The 26829-nt window shown below is 38.2% G+C and overlaps 1 protein-coding gene across 1 annotated transcript in view; it reads left to right on the top strand.

Moving 5' to 3' along the window:
* The window catches only part of FAM135B (family with sequence similarity 135 member B), a 2319882-nt gene that overhangs the window by 1005735 nt on the left and 1287318 nt on the right, over nt 1-26829 (top strand). Inside the window, exon 5 of the mRNA XM_044067284.1 lies at nt 19381-19554. Coding sequence (XP_043923219.1) covers nt 19381-19554 — 174 coding nt within the window. The remainder of the gene's footprint in view (nt 1-19380; nt 19555-26829) is intronic.

Here is a 26829-nt window from a genome sequence, read left to right on the forward strand (position 1 = left end):
TTGATATTACACCTTTGTTCTGCAGTTATTTTCAGCTTTGGAATTATGCTGAGAGGTTAGGAGGTTGGTAGGGGCTGTGAGAATGTTGCACAATGTCCAGATGTTTGTTAGTTTTGGTCTGTTCTTCAAAAATGTGGGGTCACACAATGTATGCTACTGCAAAATCTTATTCTAGCATCATTATTAGTTCATAAGCCCAGTATTTTAAATTCTTAATGTTCAGTATTACTGCAGTGCTGTCCATCATGTGTGGGTGTCTATGTCCTGTCTGTGAGTCTGTGTAACTGTCTGCCTTGTGTCTCTGTCCTGTGTGAGGGAGTATGTGTGTGTGTCTTTGTGTACTTCTGTGGGACTGGCTATCTTGATGCTAGACAGAGGCTTGCCATAATGTAACAAAATTACTACTAAATGCCAGTCAGTGTGTGTGTGTGTGTGTGTGTGTGTGTGTGTGTGTACAGGGGCTTGTCATAATGTAACATTAGTATTAAATAGAACAAACTATTTGAAAAATACTGCAAAGCAAAACAAAAAAGCTCCGTGGAATCAGGCTCAGAACTACGAATATATTATTACAACTGTTTAATGAAGCGCTTTTCGTCGCTTTCAATAAAGCAACTTCTTCAGATTACGTTTCAAAACACAAGTTCACATATAAATAGTGGGAGGTTACATCACATGATCAATCTCATTAAAAATTTTTTACAATTACAAATACATATACTTCATGGACAATAAACCATTAAAAGCACACTAATATTAAACGTACCGTTTCTAAACTAAAAGAAGATATGAAATCCACCTGGAAATACACAAATATAATACAAATAGTCTCATTCATCTAACTGTATTTATAAGTAAATAACCAACATTTATCTGTGAAGACTCTTTAATTTAAGTAAACAGCCAATATTGCAAGACTCATTTAAACCAGGGTCAGCAAATGCATTTAGCCTTATTTGCCATGCAAGTTCGCGTTCTTCAAGGAGCAAATTAAAAGGGCCACCCCTAATGTCACATTGTATCTGATCTATTGCATTAAATATGAATTTGTGTCCTTTATTTGATGTTGTGTGTTTAGCTAGTGCATTATCTAGTTTATTTGCCTCGATTGCATATGTATGTTCATAAACTCTGTCACGGAGGCTACGCTCCGTTTTACCGACATAAAATGCTTTACAAGATATGCACTTAGCAATGTAGACAACAAACTTGGAATTACAGTGCAACTTCTACTTTAACTCGTACTTTCTCTCATTTATGAAAAATGTCCTACCTGTTTCAATAAACTTACACATGCTGCATCTACTGCATGTGGACATACCAGCAAATCCATGAACACCTATTGTATCATTCATTTCAAGGAGGTTTTTAAGATTCACTCCCCTTCTGAAAACAATTTTTGGAGAACTGCCCAACTTTTCTGACAATAATTTGTCATATTTAATTAATTCCCAGTTTTTACATAAAGTTAGTCAGCAGACAGTTAGTAACAGCTCCACTAATGCCTATGAGTGCAGTTTTATTACGTTTACCATAGATAGTGAAATAGTGAGAACTATTTTACATAAAAACTGGGAATTAATTAAATATGACAATTAATTAAATTTGTCTACATTGCAAAGTGCACATCTTGTAAGGCATTTTATGTCGGTAAAACGGAGCGTAGACTCCGTGACAGAGTTTATGAACATACATATGCAATTGAGACAAATAAACTAGATAATGCACTAGCTAAACACACAACATCAAATAAAGGACATAAATTCATATTTAAAGCAATAGATCAGATACAGTGTGACATTAGGGGTGGCCCTTTTAATTTGCTCCTTGAAGAACGTGAACTTGCATGGCAAATAAGGCTAAATGCATTTGCTGACCCTGGCTTAAATGAGTCTTGCAATATTGGCTGTTTACTTAAATTAAAGAGTCTTCACAGATAACTGTTGGTTATTTACTTATAAATACAGTTAGATGAATGAGACTATTTGTATTATATTTGTGTATTTACAGGTGGATTTCATATCTTCTTTTAGTTTAGAAGTGGTACGTTTAATATTAGTGTGCTTTTAATGGTTTATTGTCCATGACATGGACTATTTTATCTGTATTTGTAATTGTAAAAATTTTTTAATGAGATTGATCATGTGATGTAACCTCCCACTATTTATATGTGAACTTGTGTTTTGAAATGTAATCTGAAGAAGTTGCTTTATTGAAAGCGACAAAAAGCGCTTCATTAAACAGTTGTAATAATATATTCGTAGTTCTGAGCCTGATTCCATGGAGCTTTTTTGTTTTACATTAGTATTAAATGCCAGTCATTGTGTGAAACTCTGTGTGTGGCTACCTTGCTGTGGTACAGTGGCTTGTCATAATTTATTGGTACTAAATTTTATTTATTTAACATTTGTTGACTGGGAAAGTCCGATTAGGACAGAGCCTATTTTTAGCAGAGGCCCAGGGAGAAATGCTGCAGAAGCATGTCTTTGGAATGTGAGAGGAAACCACATGAATGCAGGGAGGACATGCAGACTCCACACAGAAGGCACCCCAGCTGAGAATCAAACCAGAGAACCTCTTGCTGGGGGGGGGGGGGTGACAAAGTTAACTGCTGCACCACTGCACAGTCCCAGTCAGTGTGTGTGTGTGTACCATTGTGAGTGGCTACCTTACTGTGGTACAGGTGCTTGTCATAATGTAACATTGGTACTAAATGCCAGCCAGTGTGTACCTTGACATTTCAAGTCTTTTTAATGGTCTGAATGTAATAACACTACACAGTGATTGTTAAATTGTGCTGCATGAGCTTGATAGGGAAGAAGGCATGATGGCAATATGGTCACACTTTTTATATTCTCCTGGGTAGGGCCCCCAACTTGAATCTTGCTGGGGGCCCCCAAAATACTAGCACCGGCCCTGTGTACTTTTAACTTCATAAACTAACTGACTGACTTGTTACTTCAAACACACTCGCATATGCATCTCCATTCAAGCCTGCACTCACTCTGACTGACTATACAAAATGGCACTGATCTTGCACATGCTCAGTAACTTATATGCACATGCTATCTAGCTACGGTGGCTGACTAGGTACAATACACACAATGATCTACATTCTCCCTCTTTGATTTGTTCGACATGCAATAGGACAATGATGGTGAACCTTTTGGGTTTGGCGTGTCAGAATTTCGGAAAATGCCTAAATTGATTCTGCTTGCATGCCCCCCCCAAAAAAAAAACAAACAAACAAACAAACAAACAAAAATTAAATAAATAAATAAATAAATAAAAATAAACCAGCATGGCTCTCAATACATCAGGGATAAATCTCAACAGAATCAGGAACAAATCTAGAAATAAGTGACATGGACAGTTTTAAACTTCTAGTACTATTAATTTGACACGGTGACAGAAAAAAAATGAATGTAAATTAATAAACATTTTCTTAAGTAAAATTAGTCTATAAATCTAACTATTGTTGTTATTATTAAGTGTAAAAAGTTGCCATTTATAGGAGGGATTAAGAGAAGCAGTTGAGAAGAATGTAAAATAGCACACTCCTAGAAATGCAGACTTGTTGCCCTTTGCAGAAGTGTAACCACAAAGAGAAAACAAAGCCAGCACTGCACTTTGCAGACTCTATTGAGAAAGTATACCAAAATTTGTCTTTGAGGTTAATAACTTCCTTACGTCTGCAGCAGTGCTGCTTAACTAGCTCCTGACACAAAATAATTCAATGCACTTCACACGAGCAATGAATGCAAAAACAGTTTCTTTGGTAACTCGGGTGTTGGTGAATGCTGGTGTATCACACAAAATGTTTTGACGTGTCACCTTTGACATGTGTGTCATAGGTTCACCATCACTGCAATATGAGAACAAGATATTTTACAAGATAGATATCACATCAACATTTAACAAGAAATGAATTCAAGTCCAAGTCGCTGTGTTTTTCGGATTGGGTCTGGAAATTATACCAAATCTGGTCACATAAAAACTTTGACTGGGTTTAGCAGCAGGGACAGTCTCTGGGGATTCCTTTACAACTGGAACTTTTGGATTACATCAGGATTACTTGAAGAAAGTATGCTGGAATTCAAACAAGTGTAGAGTCACTCTGAGAAACATAGTCTCTGGCACAGGCGATGTGCTGCATCACTAGTTCAGAGAATTCTGAAATCCATTCCTTCAGAATGTATGATGTAGGACCTCGGTTTATCCTCTGCAGCATTGTCAGATGCGACTTTGTGCAGACTACCATGGACAGCAAAATGTCTTTTCAATTTCACAATGACAGTGCTGGGTGTTAAGTTAGGAAGAAGGTCAATTTCAAACCAATTTGAATAAGAGTATACTAACACTAAGTAATGTTGACCATTCCATTTGAAAATATCAGTAGCAACTGTCAACCATGGTAATTCAGGAATCTGGTTTAGTTGAATTGGTTCTTTTTGTTGGTGTGATTTAGTGCTGTTACAGACTGAACATGCTAGAGTTTCCTTTCTTACATATTTTGACATAGAAGACCAAAATACTAAGCCTATTGCACTTCTTTTGGTAGAATCATTACCCGGGTGAATATGATGCAAAAGCTTGATATATTCCTGTTGTAAAACTGAAAAAATTAACCACTTTATGACCTTTCATGATTCCATCTTTCATCAGAATCTCGTCTCTATAAGGAAAATACTTCTGTATGTCAAGTGATAAACTAGTTTGTCATTGTGGCCATCCTTGACTAATAACATTTTTCAGCTTCCAGAGAATTGGGTCTGAAGCTGTATGATTTCTGAGTTCTTCAAGATGTGATGAGGAAATATTTCTGACTTCCATGGCTTCAAAGTCTGCATCCTTATTGTTATGCTGTTCTGTTGTTTCTATGGGTGCTCTTGACAAAGCATCAACAAGGTATACAGATTTGCCTTTTGTATAGACAATATTGAAATTGTACGTTTGCAATTTTAACATTGTGTATTGTGATCATACTGGGGCTGCATGTATTTGCTTTTTCAGGATTGCCACTGGAGGTTGGTGATCAGTCTCTATTTGGATAGGTTTGCCACAAATATAATCACTGAAGTTCGAACATGCAAACACTACTGCCAAAAACTTTTTTTTCAATTTGTGCATACTGCATTTCAGTTAGGGTTTAAAGTTCTGGATGTACAGGCTACTGGTATGTCTTCCTGAAGACATGCTGCACCAAGACCATACTTTGAAGCATCACATGAAAGAGTTACAGGTTTGTGAACATGATAATATCTCAATGTGGGTGGACTGGCAATTTTCTGTTTCAGAACCTCAAATGCTTTTCGGTGTTGTTCCAACCAGGACCAGTTTACATTTTTGCATGTCAACTCACATAACAGTGCTGAAAGCTCACTCATGTCTGTGATGAACTTTCCTAAATTGTTGACCATACCAAGAAAATGTTGTAATTCTGTGACATTTTCTGGAGTTGGCATCTCAAGAATTGCTTCCTGCTTAGACAGATATGGTTGGAAGCCAGAACTGGTAAACAAATGACACACATAAGTTACTTCCTTCAGTTTGAATTTTCCATTTCTGAGGATTCAGTTTAAGATTTACTTCAAGTGCAAGGTCTAGAACTTTCGTAAAGTTTCTATCAAGTTCGTCTTCACTGTTGCCCACTACAGTAATGTCATCTACTATAATATCATATGGATAACCAGAAAAAAATTGCTCCATTGCATGTTGAAGTACTTCACTGGCAGAATTTATCCCAAATGGCATTCTCAAAATCTGTATCTACCAAATGGTGTACTGAATGTGGTTAACAATGAACATCTATGATCCAGTGAAACTTGTAAAGGAACTTTTTGCACCTAAGACTGAAAAAACAGTAGCATTTAGTATGAGAGTGGCTATTTCTTCTACTGTATGCATTGGATGATGAGGATGTTTAAGTGCTTTGTTTAAGTCTCTCGGATCAATACATATTTGAATATCATCTGAGCTTTTCTTATGAGCTACGACCATGGAGGATACCCATTAATTTGATTGTTTTACTGGAGTAAGAACACCCAAATTCACCATTCTGTCATATATTTAGATAGATACATGATAGTTATAGATAGATATCTATGTATGTCTATATCTGTCTATATAATTTACAATATTTATATATATATATATATATATATATATATATATATATATATATATAGATATAGATATAGATATATAGAATATATATATATATATATATATATATATATATATGTATATGGGTCCACTTCATAACATCGACAGACCATTTGATCGACATTCATTTGGTCGACAGCTCATTTGGTAGACAACCAGTATTCAAGGCACTTAACAGGGATTTGCCCCCCTTCCCAATGTTGTGTGACCCTGGAGTTGATATATATAGTTGGGGGGTGTGGGGGGGCACAGCCTATTTTCATTTAAAGCATGAAAATACAACAAAAACTACACATTTTAAACAAAAATAGGTGGGAGGCTTCAACCCCCACACCCCCCAATGTGAAGGGCTGTGCCACTCACACCCCTCCAACTATATATATCAACTCCAGGGTCACACAACATTGGGGAGGGGGGCAAATCCCAGGTTTTTGCCTTGAATACTGGTTGTCGACCAAAAGAGCTGTAGACCAAATGAATGTCGATCAAATGGTCTGTCGATCTTAAGAAGTAGACCCATATATATATATATATATATATATATATATATATATATATATATATATATATATATATATATATATATATATATATATATACTGTATATATACAGATAGATATAGATATAAACACATTTATTAAATCCACTAAGGAAGCTGTATATTTTGCAGTGAAACTGTTTGGTTTGACTTAATAAACAGGAATGGTTCTTTTATGCAGTCACTGAGTTTATTGTTGTGTTCATGTGCTGGCGTTTTCATGTTGTTTCCCATCCATGTGATGCTGAGTTTGTCTATTATCTAATTTAAGTGCAACCTCGACCAGTGGATAGAGACTAGGAAAATTACAGTGGGCCTGGCACCCATGTCCTTTATAGACAGATACAGCTTATAAAAGCCTGGCCCTCAATGTCCTGTTTGGATAAAAGACATCATTATTCTTTTACATACACACACACACACACACATATGTGCGTATATATATATCTATATATCTATATATATATATATATATATATTTACATTGCAATTGTGAACTAGGATGAATGTGACTAATTATTGTATGAAATAAACATTTGGAAGCAAACAAGCATACTTGGTGCACCACATTGTGCTAGATGAATTTGCATGACAAGCGGCCATGCACAGGGTGGGTGTGATTACAAAATACATGCTAAATGATGGTGTAAGGTCAGATAATGTGGTCAGCTGTTTTATATGCTAATAACTGTGTAATGAGGGGGCTGCATATGATAATGTAGTAAAAAGCTTTAAAAGTGAACTCAGCCATATATCTGTGCTGAGACAGAGTACATTATGAGGATATGCTTGGGGTTGCCATAGCCGCAGTTAACATGTATCTGCCATAGGCTGTCATAGCAGCTACTTTGTCCAATGCTGCATGATGTTTCCCACAGATGAGCTGGGTCATCCAATCATGGTTAACATTTCATGCCCTCCACAACACAGACATAGCAAACTTGTATCATGTGAGCAGGGAAACCATGTAGGAAATCATATAAATGTGTCAGCCTCATCAGCAGCCCTTTGTGAAGTGTGCAGTACTCATCCCAGCAGATACCAAAGTATGTGTGGCTCTGTGTATAGTAGCTACAGGTACTTTCAATGACTTAGTTTTGACAGAATGGGGATATCTCAGGCATCTGCCTCAATCATAGGATCATAGGAAATTACTAGGCTAATTGCCCTTGGGCCCTTACAAGCCTAAACAAATTCTACCCTTATTTCCTTCTGTCTGTTTATAGGTTCATAGGTTGGTATTAGGCTATCGGCCCTAGGGCCTATACAAGCCTAGCCATAACAATTCCCTTGCTATTTCTTCCCAGAATATTTATTCCCTGGTCCCCTGTGTAGCAGAGTGACAGATGTGATCCCCGGGGTGAATTTCCTATCTCCCATCCAATCGACAAGGTTCCTTTTGAAGAGGGCCACAGAAGCGCTCAGCTTGACATGTATGGGCAGTCTATTCCAGAGTATGGGGAGTCTCTGGGTCAGGAATCTATCCCTCCAGCATGTTTTGTTCATTGTGATGACCAGGATTAGACTCCTGGAGCATGTAGCTCTGAGGGATTGGGATTTCTTTAAATGTAGCATGTCCAACAGCACTGGGTTTAACATGGCCTTGTATGTTAAGCAGAGATCACCTCTGAGTAGGCAATATGTGACAGAGTATAGCTGGAGTTTTTTTAGACGGTTAGCATAGGGCATCTGCTTTAGGCCTGTGATTCTTTTAGTGAGACATTCCTGTGGCCTTTCCAGTAGTTGCAGATATCTTATGAGGTACATACCAAACAAGGCGTTGTACTCTATAATGGGTCTAATGAGGGATGAGTACAGTGGGACAATGACCTCCTTTTTTCTGGATAAAAAGCTCTTAGTGATGAGGTGTGCCACATAGTAGGATTTCCTGACTGTTGTAGCTATGTGGTTATCAAAGGTGAGACCACTGTCCACCTGAGTCCCTAAGTCTCTTATCACACTTTCAGTGTTTACTGTACTGCCACTTATGTGGTAATTCATGGGTGCATGTTTTTTCCCAAAGGGGATAACTATACATTTCTTGGCATTGAGCTTGAGCCCATGGCTCTGACACCAAACATCTGCTTCTGTAAGGCCCTTTTGTAGAATATCCACATCATTTGGGGAGTCAATAATGGCTCCCAGTTTGCAGTCATCTGCGAACTTTGTTAGCCAGAGTCCCTTAGTGCTGGCCTGTACTTCAGAGAAGTAGATGCCAAACAAGAGCGGTCCCAGGACTGAACCCTGAGGTACTCCACTTGTCACTTGTCTGGAGCTGGATTTTGAGTCGACTACATTTACAGTGTGGGTTCTCTCAGTAAGCCAGTTGGCAACCCATATATATAAATACATATATATATATATATATATATATATATATATATATATATATATATAGGCTGGCACCTTGGCACTACATAAAAAAATCTACTGCCAATCATTAGCAGACCGGAGTTCCGCTGTGGTGACCCCTAACTGGGAAAAGCCGAAAGAAAAACATATATAAATGTAGATATATATATATATATATATATATATATATATATATATATATATATATATATATATATGCCAAATATATGGCATCTTTCTGTTTTATGGATTAGTACAAGGCTAACTGCCCTTGTGGGCCATTTTAAGCCAGCCAGTTACCCCATGTAAGAATCAAACCCTTCACCTTGGGTGTCTAAGGTAAACACCTCAGTCATCATTCCAACCTCCCAGCTTGCTCCATTCATTCCTCAATGCCATGCATTAACATGTGGTGGAGCATATGTGCCTCCCCTGTATCCCAGAGGAGAGAGAAAACATCATGCGGGATTACCCACAAGAGCATCTTGTTGTAGAACCTTGGCTTATGCCAGCCATCAGAAATCCACACAATCAAACTAACAAAGACTACAACTATGCACTAACACAATGCAGAAATTTTATAGAATATCTGTTTGGGCTGCTGAGGTCAAATTTTCATTGTCTGGATACATCCAGTGGTGCCCTGCAGTATGACTCCATCACATGTGCCAAAATACAAACCATGTCTGCTGTGCTATATAATGTTATAGTTACAAAGCAGTTACAGCATGGTAGCTTCATGTAGGGCCAGCAGTTTCCAGCACCACAATCAGTGGTAGCTGAAATGCATGAGGAGTCAGAAGAAGAACCAGCAGCAGTGGATGAACATGTCAGAAGTGGCTATAATATGCCGTGGCACTAGCAAAGAGGCAACAGATTGCAAGCAGCCTTACAATAAAACTATACAAGATGTAAGCTGATATACTACAGTAAAAGTGATGCACACAAAAATACCAGATTTTGCTTACCCATACATAAGCTAGTCATTCTGTCCATCAGACATAGGAAACCCAACAATGTACAGAGGGCAGGGAACAGTTATTATCATTTGCATAGGTAAATAAGGGAGTATAAGAGTGCATGCATTTTCACAGAGACATATGTAAGTGTGAGGGCCAAAGCATAGTTAATGTGGAGAACAGGTGGGTCAGTGGATGTGTGTGACGAGCTGGGGACCGTGGTGTGCATTTGTGTGTGTGTGTGTGTGTGTGTGTGTGTGTGCACGTGTGTGTGTGTGTGTGTGTGTGTGTGTGTGTGTGTGTGTGTGTGTGTGTGTGTGTGTGTGCGTGTGCGTGTGTTTGTGTGAGTCTCTCTGCAGTGACACAGCCTCAGCACTCAGTACAGTACTATACACTATGACCTGGCCTACTTGACAGGTCCATGGCATGGATAAGAGAGAGTCAAGCTTTTTGTGCATGCCCCTGCTCTCTAGAGCTTCCACTATCAGGAGTTGTACTGCCTGTACCACAACCTTGGCTAGATGCTGGTCTGCCACCTGACCTTAATCAACATCTTCTGGAGGATGTGCCACCATCAGGACAGCCACAACCAAGGAGACAAGGGGGAGCATGGATATTCCATCAATTGAATGTAAACACATCTACAACTGATGTTGCCATCTAGCACTGCAGGAGCAGAATCCCACTCATTCATGGTCATGCTTACTACCATCTCTGGATGTATCAAATGACTGGCCACTAGGATGACCCCCAGCCCTTGACAGATGACATAGAGATGCCATTGTATGGTCCAATGTATGATTCATTCTTTCTAATGAATGGCTTATAGTTCTCGTGTAATTCTGTAGGTCAGCATGCACAGCCTAAATCAATATCTGCCATGTGATGGAACTACCCTGTGCCACCATGACTATGCTGCACATATGCTGGGTAGCAGCTACTGACACACCAACCTTAGAGGAGGATGGTAGCCATACTATGGAAAGCACCCTTACCAGCTTCCCAGTATGGACTGCCCTGCCTATGGGTGCTAAGGGAAAATATAGACATCTCTTCACTGGGACCACTATGCTTCCTTGATCTATAGTGTCCACATCAACCTGTCTACTTTCAGCTGGTCATGTTTCATGGGTATCCACAGGCATAGAGACTGCATTCATACTCTGAGTAGGGGATGCAGGGGTCACATTTGCTCTGTCAAAGATACATTCTGTACCTCTCTCATTTGCCAGTTCATCCCCACCATGAATATCAGAGGCTACATATCCTACATTGTCAGGCAAGATCTGTTCCACAGTGCTGATGCTGGATAACAAATCACCTTTGAATATGCCAGTACAAACAACATTTGGCATAAGTAAGACCCAGAGTCATAACTACACATGCAACTGATATTTTCACAATAAAAATATAGCAACAAGTAATACCCCTGGCCATAATTAGTAGAAATGAATGTGGAACTTGGATCCCCAATGTATCTGTATGCCATAAGTCATGCAGGTATTATAAACTTTTATTTGACCTAAAGGTAAGGATAGGCTGTAGGACTACATACCTGGGGCATCTGCAGTAGAAACTTTCTATGGCCTGTCCAGCTCTATCCCAACATCTAGCACTGCACTGTGGGACATCGTGGGGTGATTCATTATTTGGTCCACCATCTGTTGCCTTCTATTTCTGTGCCAGAGACTCTGCTTTGTGGATGTCAGCATAGATCATATATGTCACCCTGTGGCAAATCATTTCATAACTATGATAATGTCCATTCACATCATTAACATTGGTGACAATTTTACAACACACATGGTTACAGAAGGGCTGATTGGTGGAATGAACTTCTAAGAGCCATCTACCATGGAGATGAAGGGCTTCTAGTACCAGCTCATTCTTAGCATCTGTAAAACTGGGTTTGTTGGTGTATGTGGATGCACCAGGCAGTGCAGTACCTTTCTACTGGGTCTATTTTTAAGACATAGTGCTGCTGCTATACAAAGCAGTGTAATTAACAGCCAAGGTCACATCTGAGCATTACAAATCTTTAAACAACCACTATTCTACTAGGCCATCTAGTATATTCTAGTTGTGCCTGAAAGTTAGATATCTGCATTCACAGAGAATATGTCAGTAAATGTCAGGCATGTATCTGTCCTGAGCACATATTCCCCCACAATAAACACAGAAGTTCAAATTACCAAGAACAGAAGAACATTACAATAGCAGTGTTTCAAGGGCTGTGGCAAATTACATATTTGACTCACAATACCCCACTACTATTGCACAGTACTGTTTCTCCCACATACTTTAACAATCCTGCAGACTAATACATTCAGTACATTAGCAATGTACCTCCTAAGACAATGTTGGTGAATACATTTAAAAACACTGGCAAAGTGCCATCCCTTCTAGGTCTTCTGATAAATAGAGGAAAAGCTATCCTTGGCCATGTAAGTAGATGTGTAAAAATAGCACTAACCATATACAAGCAACTATCTCACTTGGAAGCAAATGTTTCATTAACAGCCAGTCACAGGATTCAAACTCAAGGTTCCAAAGTTTTCTTCCATAGCACAGTGAGTAACAAGGCTTCTCATCACACTTACATCATACAAAAGCTGTTCGCGGGGTGCCATGATTATGTTAATTATGGATCATCCCATTACTGTTTAATTTGTATGAGCACATCTGGTGAATGTCCTTTGGATTTCTACTCAGTACTGCACACATGCCTGAGCACCTGCAGACAGCTCTGCACATGTTCAGAAAGCCAGTATGTTAGGGTGGAAAGAGAATTGTCATCTCATAATTAACCATTTGAAGGAGTTACTGTAGCGCATGTATTCTGAGCAGCATGCAGAGGAATGGAGGACTGCTATGTTTCAGACCTTTAAGTGCCATTGGAACCATAATAATAACACAGTAAATATATTTTCTGAGTTAGACATTCCATGTGCAAATAAGGTGCCCATTGATGCCCATTATTGCATGGGGAATGGGACATACAAGATCAGTTTTGGATATCAGTTCTCTGCCATTTTTCCTGAGATCTTTCAAGGGGAGACATTATGGCTAAGAGGCTAGTGCTCCTTTTAGAGTACAGAGTTGATGTGAGGATGAGTTTAAGATTTTTCTGGACACCCTCCATAAGCAGTAGAAATGTAGGCTTCTGTAGGAGGACAATACCGGACCACAGTATACGTCTGATGCCTGGAATAGTTTGGTAAAGTCTATGACATATGCTGCTAGGCATCTTGCATGTTCAAGGGAATAGTGCTGTCACCACTACATTGACTTGATTTGATGCAGACCTGATCTTCTTCACTGATGGGAGGATGACGTTAAGTAGCAGAAACCACCTCATTACTGTAAGTATCATGCCTTTTAATGAACCAAATAACCTGTCACCACTTGCCACCGTCTGGTTTTTCATTATGTTTTTTTTTTATAGCTTCTGCAGAATTGAAAGGACTAGGCAGATGCACAGGAGCAGGCTACAGCACCTAAGAGAGCACTGGGTTGAGTATACTTGCTGTCATACAAAATGTATGTATTTTCCTAGTAACAGTTTTAGGCACTTGTACAGCAGTACCACATTTCACACTACTGGCATTGCTGAAGGGTATTAGTATGACTGTGTACTGTTAGAAGTGTGCTTCTACATGACTCCTCCTGTATTCCTTTATATTTGGACAAGTGGATTATCATGTTAAGTCTGTGTGCTCTGACATTGTTAGGATGGCTGTGAGTTCAGTTCCCTCCCCCCTTATACATAAAGATCTTTTGTCATGGAAAGCCATATTTATTGTCTCACTATTATGCATTAATATCAGCAGTTAGCATTGCTGCCTCACAGCAAGAGGTTCTCCGGTTCGATCCTTGGCTGGGGTGCCTTCTGTGCGGAGTCTGCATGTCCTTCCAGTGGTCATGTGGGATTCCTCTGGGTGCTCCGGTTTCCTCCCACATCCCAAAGACATGCTGTAGGTGGACTGGAAACTCTAAATTGGCCCTAGGCATGTATGTGTGCATATGTGTGCCTTCTGTGGAATGCTGGGTGCCAGGCTGGCAACTTGACACCGTAAAACTCCACTGCCAATCATGAGCGGACAGGTGATCTGCTGTGGCAAACCCTAACTGGGAAAAGCCGAAAGAAGAAGATCAATGCAGCATTACATGGTCCATGTATGTAAGACCCATAACTGATTGTTTGGCACTTCACAATTTACAGTAGAAATATCTGTCCCTTGTCTATCACCTGTGATGGACATTTTTATTGTGTCATCTGCATACTTATATAGTTTTACTACTGTGAAAATTCAAATTGCAGATCCGGCCAAAAGCTCAAAGATGATGTCTTCATAAAAAGCTCCTACCTTATGTGAGCATGAATTTGGGTTATCTCTTTCCCTTATATGTTATATTCAGGCAAATAAGTTGATGACATTCCTGTTTAAGTGCTATTATTATGTTGAACTGTACCAGTGTCAACGTATTTAAGAATGCAGATTTCATTGTGTTTGCATTTCTCTTCTCCCACATTCTTTGTGACCATCCTTCCACTTACATACCTTTGTTTAGTTGTTTTGTTTCTCTCCATTTCTTATACTATTATATGAGGCAGAACACCGGCTTGCACATAGCCCACTAGCAATGCCTGTCATCCCTACATAAATGGCAGCAGTAGTAGTGTTAGCACACCACTGACACTAGAGGCACCCAGTGCATCTGAACCTGAGGCTGCTACAGATAACGCCACACCCCTTGCCCTACCTGTACTTCCTGCATCAGGTAGTCTTGTCATCCATCAAGAGTAGCTGAGCTTGTAGAGGATGCCTATATATGCTGTATAGAGACTATACTCCAGTGACTCATTTCCATCCCAGCCCAATGCTGCCTCCATCTTTTGAGGAAGGACGTAGTGGTGATAGTACCAAAGGTGACAGGTAATATCCCAGTGAGTTTAAGTTTGCAGTCAATGCAGCTTTGAATAGCAAATCCTGTCATCAAACCTGGTGTTCCTCTCCCTTTTTTAGTCCATGCCCCCTGTATTGTGTAGTCCACCCCCCACAATTACCTCCCCGCTGTCTGGTTACCATGGAGTACCCCCTCCTTCATCATATTTCATACCCATCAGTCATGTCTGTTGTTCCCTGCTACCAAACCTCTCCTTTTACCCACCTCTTTCTTTCCATATTTCCTTCCATACATTTCCCTTCTCAAACAAAAATGAAAGGACACCTGTCCCACAAAAAACAAAAAAAAAAACCAGCTGCACCTCTTAACTGTTCTGATATTTGTATAATTGTATATAATGACTAGTTCTTATTTTTGATGTGTTTATCATAAAATGTGTAATTTTCTGTCAAATCATTGGGAGGTGAAGTCATGGAATAATTACAACTATTTTTGGATTTTTCCAGGATTGAGTTAAGAAATTAAGAGGTATGGTGCTACCCCACCTCCATCCTGCTCACTCCTTATTTGTTCACCTTGTGTTCTGGCCTCTGTGTGCTTCCACTTTTCATTTCTAAACTGACTTCTCATTTCCAGACCTTATTCTAGTCAAAAAATAGATATAGACACCATACACATGTCCCAAAGGGGTTTATAAAACAAAACCATATGTCTGTGTTCATACTACGCACAACAGGCTACAGAGAGAAAAGCTTATCCTCATAAAAATGACAATACTCATCCTATGATGCAATCTAAATGCATGCTATACATTACAGATATTATCATCTATTGTGTAAATAAGCTGACGTTGCATGCCACTATACAAATCAGAAGTAAGCTAAAGTGAATGGTTTTAATCTTACTGTTTCCATGGCTCAGTGTTCCCTTGAAGGGATCTCTCTGCATTATAAACACGTGGAATAGAGGGTTCTAATCCCTTAAGGGTTTCATTTTTTACAATGTTCTGTTTTCAGTTTATAAATAAGCTGCATTCCCTTGAAGTTTATGTTTTCTGACACCCTTGCTCTTTGTGTTTCTGTGCCTCTCCTTCCTAATGTATAGGTGCAAAGAACATTGCTACCAAAGGCATGTGTTTGAATCCCTGGAGATCTACATGTTTTCTTGCTGTCAGTATGCAAATATGTTACATTCCTCTGAAATGTGTGTTTTATGAGGCCTTCACTCTGAGTGCTTCTCTGGCTTATCTTGCTAATCCTCTAGTAGAAAGATAATCACCAACAAAGGCTTGGATTCAAATCATTTAAGGCCTTCCTGTTGATATGTTACATTCCCCTAAAATCTGTGTTTTTGTCAGCTTTGTCTGATTATTTCTGTAACTCACCTTGTTAAGAAACTGGGGGCACATTGCAAGTGGACTGAGTTTATGGGGCACCTCCCCCTCAGAGTTTCATACTTTCCTTTTTTTTAATGACATAAAAATTATAGCACAGTTACACTGATCAAACTGTGAAGTTGTCAGGATTCATGTTACTTTACAGAATCCCACCTCTCTAAGTTTCACGTACTTCAACATTCAAGTAATATTGTCCCCCTTTTCTACATTGTGTTTTGCAGCCCTACTTTGGTGGGCAGCTTTATTGGCACTCTTCTGTCTCGTGTAGTTTGTGCTGCCATAGTTAAACCTCTATATTCCACTTTAAATCATCACTGACATTTTCCCATTTACAGAACTGTTCGCTGTATAGCTATCTATCTACATATATATATATATATATATATGTATATATATATATATATATATATATATATATATATATATATATATATATATATAGACACACACACACACACACACACACATATATATATATATATATATATATATATATATATATATATATATATATAGACACACACACACACACACACACACATATATATATATATATATATATATATATATATATATATATATATATATATGTATATATGGACTATGATGTTTGCTGATGACATTGTGATCTGTAGTGAGAGTAGGGAAGAGATGGAGGAGACCCTGGAGAGATGGAGATATGCTCTAGAGAGAAGAGGAATGAAGGTCAGCAGGACTATGACAGAATATATGTGTGTGAATGAGAGGGAGAATAGAGGAATGGTGAGGATGTAGGTAGTACAGGTGGCGAAGGTGGATGAGTTTAAATACTTGGGATCAACAGTTCAAAGTAATTGTGAGTGTGGGAGAGAGGTGAAGAAGAGAGTACAGGCAGGATGGAGCGGGTGAAGAGAAGAGTGTCAGGAGTGATTTGTGACAGATGAGTACCAGTAAGAGTGAAAGAGGAGGTCTACAAGAGCGTAGTGAGACCAGCTATGTTATATGGGTTGGAGACAGTGGCATTGACAAAAAAGCAGGAGTTAGAGCTGGATGTGGCAGAGTTAAAGATGTTAAGATTTGCACTGGGTGTGAGGAGAGTGGACAGGATTAGGAATGAGTATATTAGAGGGTCAGCCCAGGTTGGAAGGTTTGGGGACAAAGCTAGAGAGGCAAGATTACGTTGGTTTGGACATGTGCTGAGGAGGGATGCTGAGTATATTGGTAAAAAGATGCTAAGGATGAAGGTACCAGGTAACAGGAAAAGATGAAGGCCTAAGATAAGGTGTATGGACGTTGTGAGAGAGGACATGCACGTGGTTGGTGTGACAGAGCAAGATGCGGAGGACAGGAAGAAATGGAAAGAGATGAGCTGCTGTGGCGAACCCTAACGGGAACAGCCAAAAGAAGATGATGATATATATATATGTGTGTGTGTGTGTGTGTGTGTGTGTGTGTGTGTGTGTGTGTGTGTGTGTGTGTGTGTGTGTGTGTGTGTGCTTGTGTGTAAATTACATCAGTGCAGTTCTTGACAATGTGCTCCTTTTTGTGTACTCAAACTCATAATGACTACCAGGGTGCTTGTGCACATTCAGTGTTTACCTCTAGTACTTGTACATTAAACTATCTTCAAGGTAGTCTAACACTATTTGGTCCTGGGTCTGTACTGTGATTGTGACATGCAGCTGCTCGTCATGCACAATAGCATGGCCTCATGCATGCATACTGAATGCTGGAGTTCATAGTGCATACTATCTGAACAATGCTGGCTTAGTTGTGATCGTATGCACATTTTTTTTCTGAACCCCAATAACATCATATGTTGGAGATGTCTACAAACTTGCAAAGCAGATACATATTTTTTATGATTGTTTCAAAATTACAAAATTTGGGGAAAAATTAGTAATTTTTTACAAGCCATATTTTCAGATACATTTGTAGTTTTCTAGATCATTATTCTTGTTGAATGTCAGTGAGAGTTTAGAACTGAATAACAATAATCTCTATCTGTTATGGAATATACTAGCGAATGCTAGAAAATGTATTTCTATAAAATGGAAATCCACTTCCGATCCATCTTTTGAAGAATTGTTATTACTATTGAAGGAAACTGCGAAGATGGAAACTAAAGTAAAAGAACTGAGAATATTTCAAAAAACTTGGAATAATAATCCATTGGACAAAATATTATCACTTATTGAGATATTGAACATGAACTCAGTCTCTTCATAATTGTTGGAGAAAAGAGAAAAATGTGTTCCTTTTTGTTTGTATGACACCATTCTGATCGGATTGTATAACGTTTTAATCATTCTTCAGGCCAGTTGTAAATATTGTATGTAGTTAGTAACTTTGCTTCATTTATTAAACAATGTATTAATAATTTATATGTTAAATCCTAATGGAAAAGCAATAAACATATTTTGAGTAAAAAAAAAAGAACTTGCACATTTTGCTTATTATGTTTGTCTTGTATTATCTTGTATTCCAATGTTGAAGCAAACATTCTTAAAAAATTATAAAATCTATGGAAACAATGTTTGTAAATCTAATGTTTTGCAGAGTACATGGTACATATGCACTTAATTACTATAATCTAATGTATATTATTTTATTGTATTCTACTATCAAATCTGTCTTTGACATAAGCATTTTATAATCTATCGTATATTGTTTTAATGTGTTCTAGTGTCAAATAATTCTACCTTTGATATAAGTAGTTGAGTCTGTTTTGAACAAATATGGCTAATGCATAAAGCTGTATCTGATGAGATTTTAGTACAATGCACTCTCTTTGTAATTGTATTAGTAAGCCAGAATTTAACTGAACCTTCCTATTAGCTCACAGCTTATTAATAGAACCATACAATATTTTGTGGACGTAGTTATAACTTGCTCTACAATTTGTCGATTTCAATATACAAAACTAAGGTAATAGAAGAAGAGGATTCTTCCTGATGTTTGCATAACACACAATGGGTACCTCAGGTCACATGAAGGCAAACATTTATTTCATAGCTGATGTGTGGTATTGCTGTTTATATCATGCTGAATTAAAGATGTTTACTGTAAACCTTGTCAACAGGTTAAAGGACCTTCCAGGAATCCCGCTGATAAGCAGTCGTACTCTGGGCCTTCATTTTCTCCCAAGAAGAGGTCTGCATCATCATGTTCCTGTCATGTTTGATTATTTCCACTTATCAGTCATCTCTGTTACAGTCCATGCCTCACTGGTTGCATTGCATCAGCCTCTGATCAGGTACTGTATAGCACACGGCTTTCTAAATAGCACTTTATGTGTCTTTATTTTGAAATAACATTTGTAAAATGAATACAGTTATCTAGAGAAGACTTTTTTTCTAGCTATTTTTCAAACAACTGAGACAGACAAAACTTCTGTAATGCAGTGAATTGTGTAAAGATCCTGCTTAGTTTAGTAAATTTAACTTTCTCAAGTAATTATTAGAACTGACAGCAGGTTATTCTATTATAAAAGTGGCACAAAACAAGACATCTGCAATCATTTTATCCCTAGTGGTTACATGGTGTGGTGTTTGTATACATATTGTAATTCAGCAGAGGATTTAGAATTGCTGTGCTGAAACTGAGCATGCAAAAGGCATATGACTTTCAAGGCTGCATTTTTTTTTTTCTTTAGGAGAGACTCAGGACTTGTGAGAGCAAGGAATAGAATGTCTATGTATATGCATTGGCACGCACATATACACACGCTCACACCGCACAAATAAGTATCTCTACACATGAATATAGAACTGTTAAGTTATGACTCACAAATAGATAAATAGACTGATTTCATGTAAGTCTGATCAATCTTAAATGTTGGTACTCATCTTAATATTGTTTATATGAAACTCCATAGTCAAAGTAGAAAACTCTTTTCCCATGTTTTATTATAATTATCGAATTGTGTGTTGTCTAAACTGATATATCAATACAAAAGGTTCTTTTCATGATTTGAACGTTATATAAACCAAAAGGATAATTTTGCCTAGTACAATGTGTTATAAGGTGATGATGTCTGTTCTACAATATGAAAATATAGACAGATGAACACGGGTACTGTGATAACATAGATAAGATTACAATGAAGGAACAGCCACATAGACAGTGAATCAATACTAAAACTGATGAAAGTAAAGTTATAATAAACACAAATTTTTATTAAATTATATGGAGATTTTATGCTTGTTTAATATGGATATGAGTTATAGTACAACTATTGCCAGATTCCATGAGGAGTCGGGCATGGATTAACATGCTGAGCTCTATAGTTACCCCCATGCCAATTACAGAACCAGGGAGTATACTAATCCTCATTCAGAACATGCTAATGTAGACTAGTGGAGTCCTATCCCTGATTCTAAAAGGAGAATCAGGATTACAATGTCAAAACACACTGGAGATGCATATTGGTGAAGGCTGTTTACATACAATCCTGAAGCAATGAGTGGCACATTTTTTTTGCAATGCAACAGTTCTACCTGTATAAGGTACTTGATACTGCAGACATTACATGGTGTTAAACCAGATAGTCTGCAGTAGTGAGTTCCACATATAAGTGGAGCTGTTTCCATTACTGTGTGGGATCCGTGGGGTATCAGCTAGTGAACACCCACATGCACTGTTGGGTGGTATATGAGTCATCCCTAAATTCACTGGAGACAGCTCCAACATACAATATAGATAAAATAAGATGCAAAGCTCTGGTGTGTTAGTGCCCCCTGCATGCACATCCCTCACTCTGTAGACAAGAAGACTCCACACATAATGGCTGTACTACTCATCATACAGGCAGTGTCCAAGTCATCAAAGAGGTGGTGCTGCTCAGCAGGATGGCCTTATGGCCATGTAGCACCACTTTTTAATTTCTCCAAGTCTTTTGGGTTTCTAATACCATGATGGGAATGGACCCCATTCCAAAGTTAAAGTACGATTGAAGTTCATGAAATTAGTATTGTTTCAATCTTTGATGTCAGTCAAAAGTGCTCTTTGTAGCACCGCAATATGCCCAGTAATGACTCATTCTGCAATTCATACAGGGTTACATGTATTGGTAACATATCTGAATACGATTGTAGAGTCTTTTTTATAAGACCTGTTGCTCCCACTACTATTGGAACTGTCAGGATGTCTCCACCTGTATGATAGCTCTGGTATGCAGATAGGCTCCCATACCAGTAGAACACCAGTGCCAAGAAATTTTGGCCAGACAAAACAGGTCCATCAGGACCTTGGGTAGGGTCACACTATGGTAAGAATAGGTAACAAGAGTCTGAGACATTATATAGTGATGAATTTTAGTACTAGCTCCCACAGTATAGTGAATTACAGCCATTCAGTATCTCTGTAAAATGATTGGCTGTATTCTGTCCTTGGACAATGTCATTCCTGACGGTCAGTATGAACCCCAGGATCGGTGAAGAGAGGTAGAATGATGGAGGATTTTTGCTATGATACCCAAACCTTTTAGCTCCATCTGGTAAACTACTACTTCTTCAAATATCCCTGGTTTTAAGTAAATTTAATAACACAGGTTGAACTGACTGCTTTCTTTCTCTTGATGATAAACCCCTAACACTGTGCATGCATTAGGCTTTACTCCCGACACCCCTTTGTGTAAGATGTAAAATCATCAGTCTGAACCAGTTTGATTAAATTGACTTATTAGATGTTGTGCTGGAAATGTCTCAGTCAGTTTTAAGAATATGCCTTTTTGGCAGACTAGTTAGATTGCTGAGTTCTTACAGTGAATGTGAATCAAATACTTAAGGTGATTTGTTTATGGACATAAATCTCCACATGGATTTATTCTAGGTCCCCGAACTCTTTACTATTCAAGTCTCTGGCATTCCCTTAGAATGAGGTTTTTTTTTGCCTAAATGCATATACTCATGTCACCGAGAAGGTAAAGATCTTAAGGTCTCATGGGTACATGTAGATACAAGTTTGACTTTTAAATACCAGGTAGATCAAATTGTGAAAGATTGCCACCTGTAAATAGGAGGTGTCAAAAATATGCAAAATCAGAATTATGATGAAGTTTTGCTCTAGTACAAGATATAAGCATTCAAACAATTAAACAGTATACTTCTCCGGAGATTCATGTTTGTTGTTGTTTGTTTATCATGGACATTTGGAAACAGGTTTCATTGTGATTTCAAAATTGTGTCAAAAAGATATTAGGTCATTAAGTTTGGAGGTAATGAATACATTTATTTAAGCTTATTTTGACCTCAAATAGAATCTGAACAATGGAGACAATGAAATTCTTTGTATTTGAGCTTACATAGACAAAATTTAATCTGAACACTGTATCTAGTTTGACTTTAAAATATCTCATAATCATTTGGATCACTAGATTAAAAAGTGCCCAAAGAAACTTCACTAAACTATTTAAAAATATGTAGAATACATCTTAAGAAAATAGATTGAAAGATAATTCTTCTCTATATATCTTATATACATGTAGAGGTGATCTTATCCTGGTCTACAAGTCCACTAGAGAAGAATTCTTATGGGACATCGTAAATTAGGTTATGTTATTAACTCATTCAATCTCAAATAGCAAGACGCTGAGTAATCTCCTTTCTTCCCAAAGTCTTATAGTAGGAAGCCATTTGTTTCCTAAGCATTTTCCCCCAAATCCTGTATTAGAACCACACCTTATGTGATTTACAATATCTTGCAAAAAATGCGGGTTAGAAAAAAATGCAAAATGTGAATGTTGCCTGTCAGATGAAGGGCTATGCATTGCTGATTGTATCAACAGTCTGTTTGTTGACACTCAATTCTAATTTTAAATTTATGAAAGAAATTATATATTAGTTGCAAATATTTTGTAGCATTATATTTACCTGAAGGCCACATAGTTTTTGGACCGCTAACTCCAATATGAAGATGTAGTTAATATTGATACCTATTTTGCCAAGCAAGCATTTATATTTCAGGAGAAGTATGTATTGTTCAGCATGTTTTAATGTATATTTTTAACTAACACACACAGGTTGTATATGCCACATCCAACATGAGAGCATCACACTATTTCTGCATAATTAATGCAAATATGGAAATATGTCATATTTTTCTTAATATTTTGGAAACATTCCATAATAACTACAGCCTGTGACCACTGTCATATAGAGCCCTAAAGCCCTGACTATGACCCAGATGACCTGGGTTTGATTACTGGCTTGGGCATCTGACAGAGTGACAAGAAGGAGTGGATGCTACCAACCCTGGAGGGTGGCCGGTTTTGTGAGCATCTCTTGTGATGATCCCTGGTGTAAGCTGGAGACGTTCTGCTAGAAGATGTGGGACAAAGGAGAGACTAAGGTTGAGAACAAGACTGAGCTGTCATGAAGGTGGGGTGATATGTATCACATACCCATTACATCCCCACACCTTTGTCATACCATATGAAATGAAGGTATGGGGAAGCAACAGGATAGAGCATAAAATAAGGACACCCTCCCAGTGGCATTGAATGGCTAGACCTACAGGACACCATTAAGTTCTGTGTCATCCCCAGTCCTACATGAGATAGTTGGGGGGGGGTAAATAACATGGCTGGTAGACCTGGTGATGGATGTGAGGCAGTGGGTAGGTTGCCTTAGGATGATGCAGAAAAGAGAGAAAATTCCTCAAAAAAAGAAAAAGCCTGTGCATCCTATGCTAAACATTTCACGGTACATGCCTAGCAAATCATTTTAGTTTTTTGATGGCACCTTGATAGAATGTGCCTGATCTATCATTCATAAGATATTAGACTCAATGTTACAGTGTTGTTAACATTAATACACTGTTTCAAACAAAAGTCTGCATGTTTGCCTTACCCAAATGTGTCTAGCATTTTTCTTGTAACATCCTCTACTTGTGTATGAACCACCTATATGACAGTATCACACTCCAGTTTTGTTCTGTTAATCTGAATATGTAAAATATTTTATGGGTTGCAAAAGTGCTATGAAATACTCTTCACTAACTCAAGTCCTATTCATCCCATAGTGATCCTTTCACTACAGATATTTATCATAATCTAGTAGTATGCCCATGTCACATTGCTTCGTATCCCACAATGTCTCTATCTTAATCAACAGAATTATTTCCAAAGGTACCATCCCCTCTAATCTGGAAAATATCCCATATTATGCCCCTGCATAAAGGAGGTAGCTCCAAAGAACTGTCAAACTTCCGACCAATAGCCATTCTGTCACCACTTGCTAAAATTATGGAGAGATGCGTACATAAACAATTCATGCCCCACCTTATCCAGAACAAATTGTTGGCTGACTCCCAACACAACTTCAGGAAATACCACAGTACCACCTCAGCTCTCCTGTCATTCTCCAATGTCATTAACAACAATTGTAATAATCACAAACTTTCCTCAGCACTTTTTCTTGATCTAGCCAAGGCCTTCGATATGGTCAACCATCCACTACTCCTCCACACTCAGAAGGCCATCTCCTTAGATTCCCACTCACTACAGTGGTTTCAATCCTACCTCTCTGGTAGACAACAGGCAGTCCTATGGAAAGACAAGATATCTGCCCAGCTACCCATCACCCTTGGAGCCCCCCAAGGTTCTATACTTGGTCCTCTTCTCCATCTTTATTAACGATCTTCACTCTGCCATCCCAAATGCCACTTGTATTCAATATGCAGATGATTCAACCTTGATTTGCTCAGCCTCCTCTCCATCTGAACTAATGACACTAACACAAAACACTTTCAATACCATGGAAAATTGGCTCACTAGTCAACTTCTGCTCTTAAATCCTAACAAAACTAAGCTGCTTCTATTCTCTCCCACCCGCACGTCCTCCCCTCTATTCTTTACCATAAACTCTAAAAACAGCACCACTATCTCTCCTGAAATCCACACCAAGCTCCTGGGAGTTACTATAGACAATAACCTCAAATTTGACATTCATATCAATCAGACCATCAAAACCATTAATAAAAAACTTGTCTCCCTCTATAAAATCAAACCTTTCCTTAAGTCTCATGCTAGAACTGCCATGGCCCAATCGCACTTACTCTCTACCCTTCTTTATGCCTCCCCTCTATTCACAAACCTGAACAAAATTGACCTAAATAAATTATCCTGCTGTTACAACTGCATTGCTAGGTTTGTTACTGGCACGGCATATAGAACACACCACTGTCAGAATCTAAATACTTTAGGGTGGCTTGAACTGCCTACGCTACTGCAGTTCAACCAGCTCATAGTCGCACACAAAATCCTCAACCAACCAGATACAAATTCACTTAAAAACATTATCTGCCCCCATTACACCCACAGGTCACTATGCTCATCTAATAGAATACTAACTTTCAAATCCAACAACTTGGCAGGGGATGCCCTGTTTGCCAACTCTGCTGGCAAAATTTAGAACTTACTTCCTGACCACATTACTCAGGAATCCTCACTACCCCTATTCAAGAAAAGTCTCAAAAAACATTTTAAATCACACTGTCTATGTCCTTATTCTTCTCCTGACTAGCATCATCTCTATACTCTTCGTAAAACACCTCAATGAAATTAATCTACCTAGCATGCTTTAATACACTAGAATGCAAGTAAGCTATATTACAGATGAATTGTTGTCATAAATTGCTTGGTCTGTTAATCTATGGAAATTATGTTGTACTATATTCACTTATGTTGTGTTGCTATGTGGAGCTTTTCTCCCTGGGCTTCCACTGAAAATGGACATGTATCCAGTCGGACTATCCCGACCAACAAATGTAAAATAAATAAATAAATAAATGTAGGATATTAATGCCAGTATTAGAATAATGTGTTTCTTTGGCCCAAGTATGCTTCAAATCATTTAGTTAATAAAGCACACTGTTTTCTTAGTACTATTCCTAACAAAACAGTTTGGCACGCCATTTCTCATTTATTAGTGCAGATATCAGAAATATTTCATATCTTTATATCCTTCTGCAAAACTCTTCTGCAACTTGAGTCCTGTACATCCCACAGCAATGCTTTCACTGCTGATATCTACCATGTCTTGTCATCTTGAAGACTTGGCAAATGGCACAGAAGATTCAAGCTAGGAGATGTTAACAGTCTGCTTCCTGATGTTCAATGTTTGTTCCATCAACCTCCATCTGACTATCTGTATGACACTGAACAAGTGACTAGAAGGTACTCCAAAGCTAAATAGGAAAAGGTCCATGGATATCAATGTTCTACATCCAGTTATATAAAATAAATTAGGAATTTAGGAATTATTTCTCTGAAATTTGTAATAAAGTTAATATTAACACATTTGCTGAGTTTCTCTTATATAAGCATGTTTAGTATAATTTTCTAATAACCTGTGCATCCATATGCCCCTTGTCTGTATCATAATGTTGTTTACTGTATGTTAATGTAAATATGTCAAATGCTTAATAGTTGTCATACTGTATCCACTCCATCCCTGTGCACTCCTTACAGATGTGTTGTTTGAATACCCACTATATTTTTTCAACTTGCAGATGGCACTCTAATTCTTGG

Source organism: Protopterus annectens, chromosome 3.part1 (genome assembly GCF_019279795.1).
Source record: "Protopterus annectens isolate FY-2018-M chromosome 3.part1, PAN1.0, whole genome shotgun sequence".
Lineage (NCBI taxonomy): Eukaryota > Metazoa > Chordata > Ceratodontiformes > Protopteridae > Protopterus > Protopterus annectens.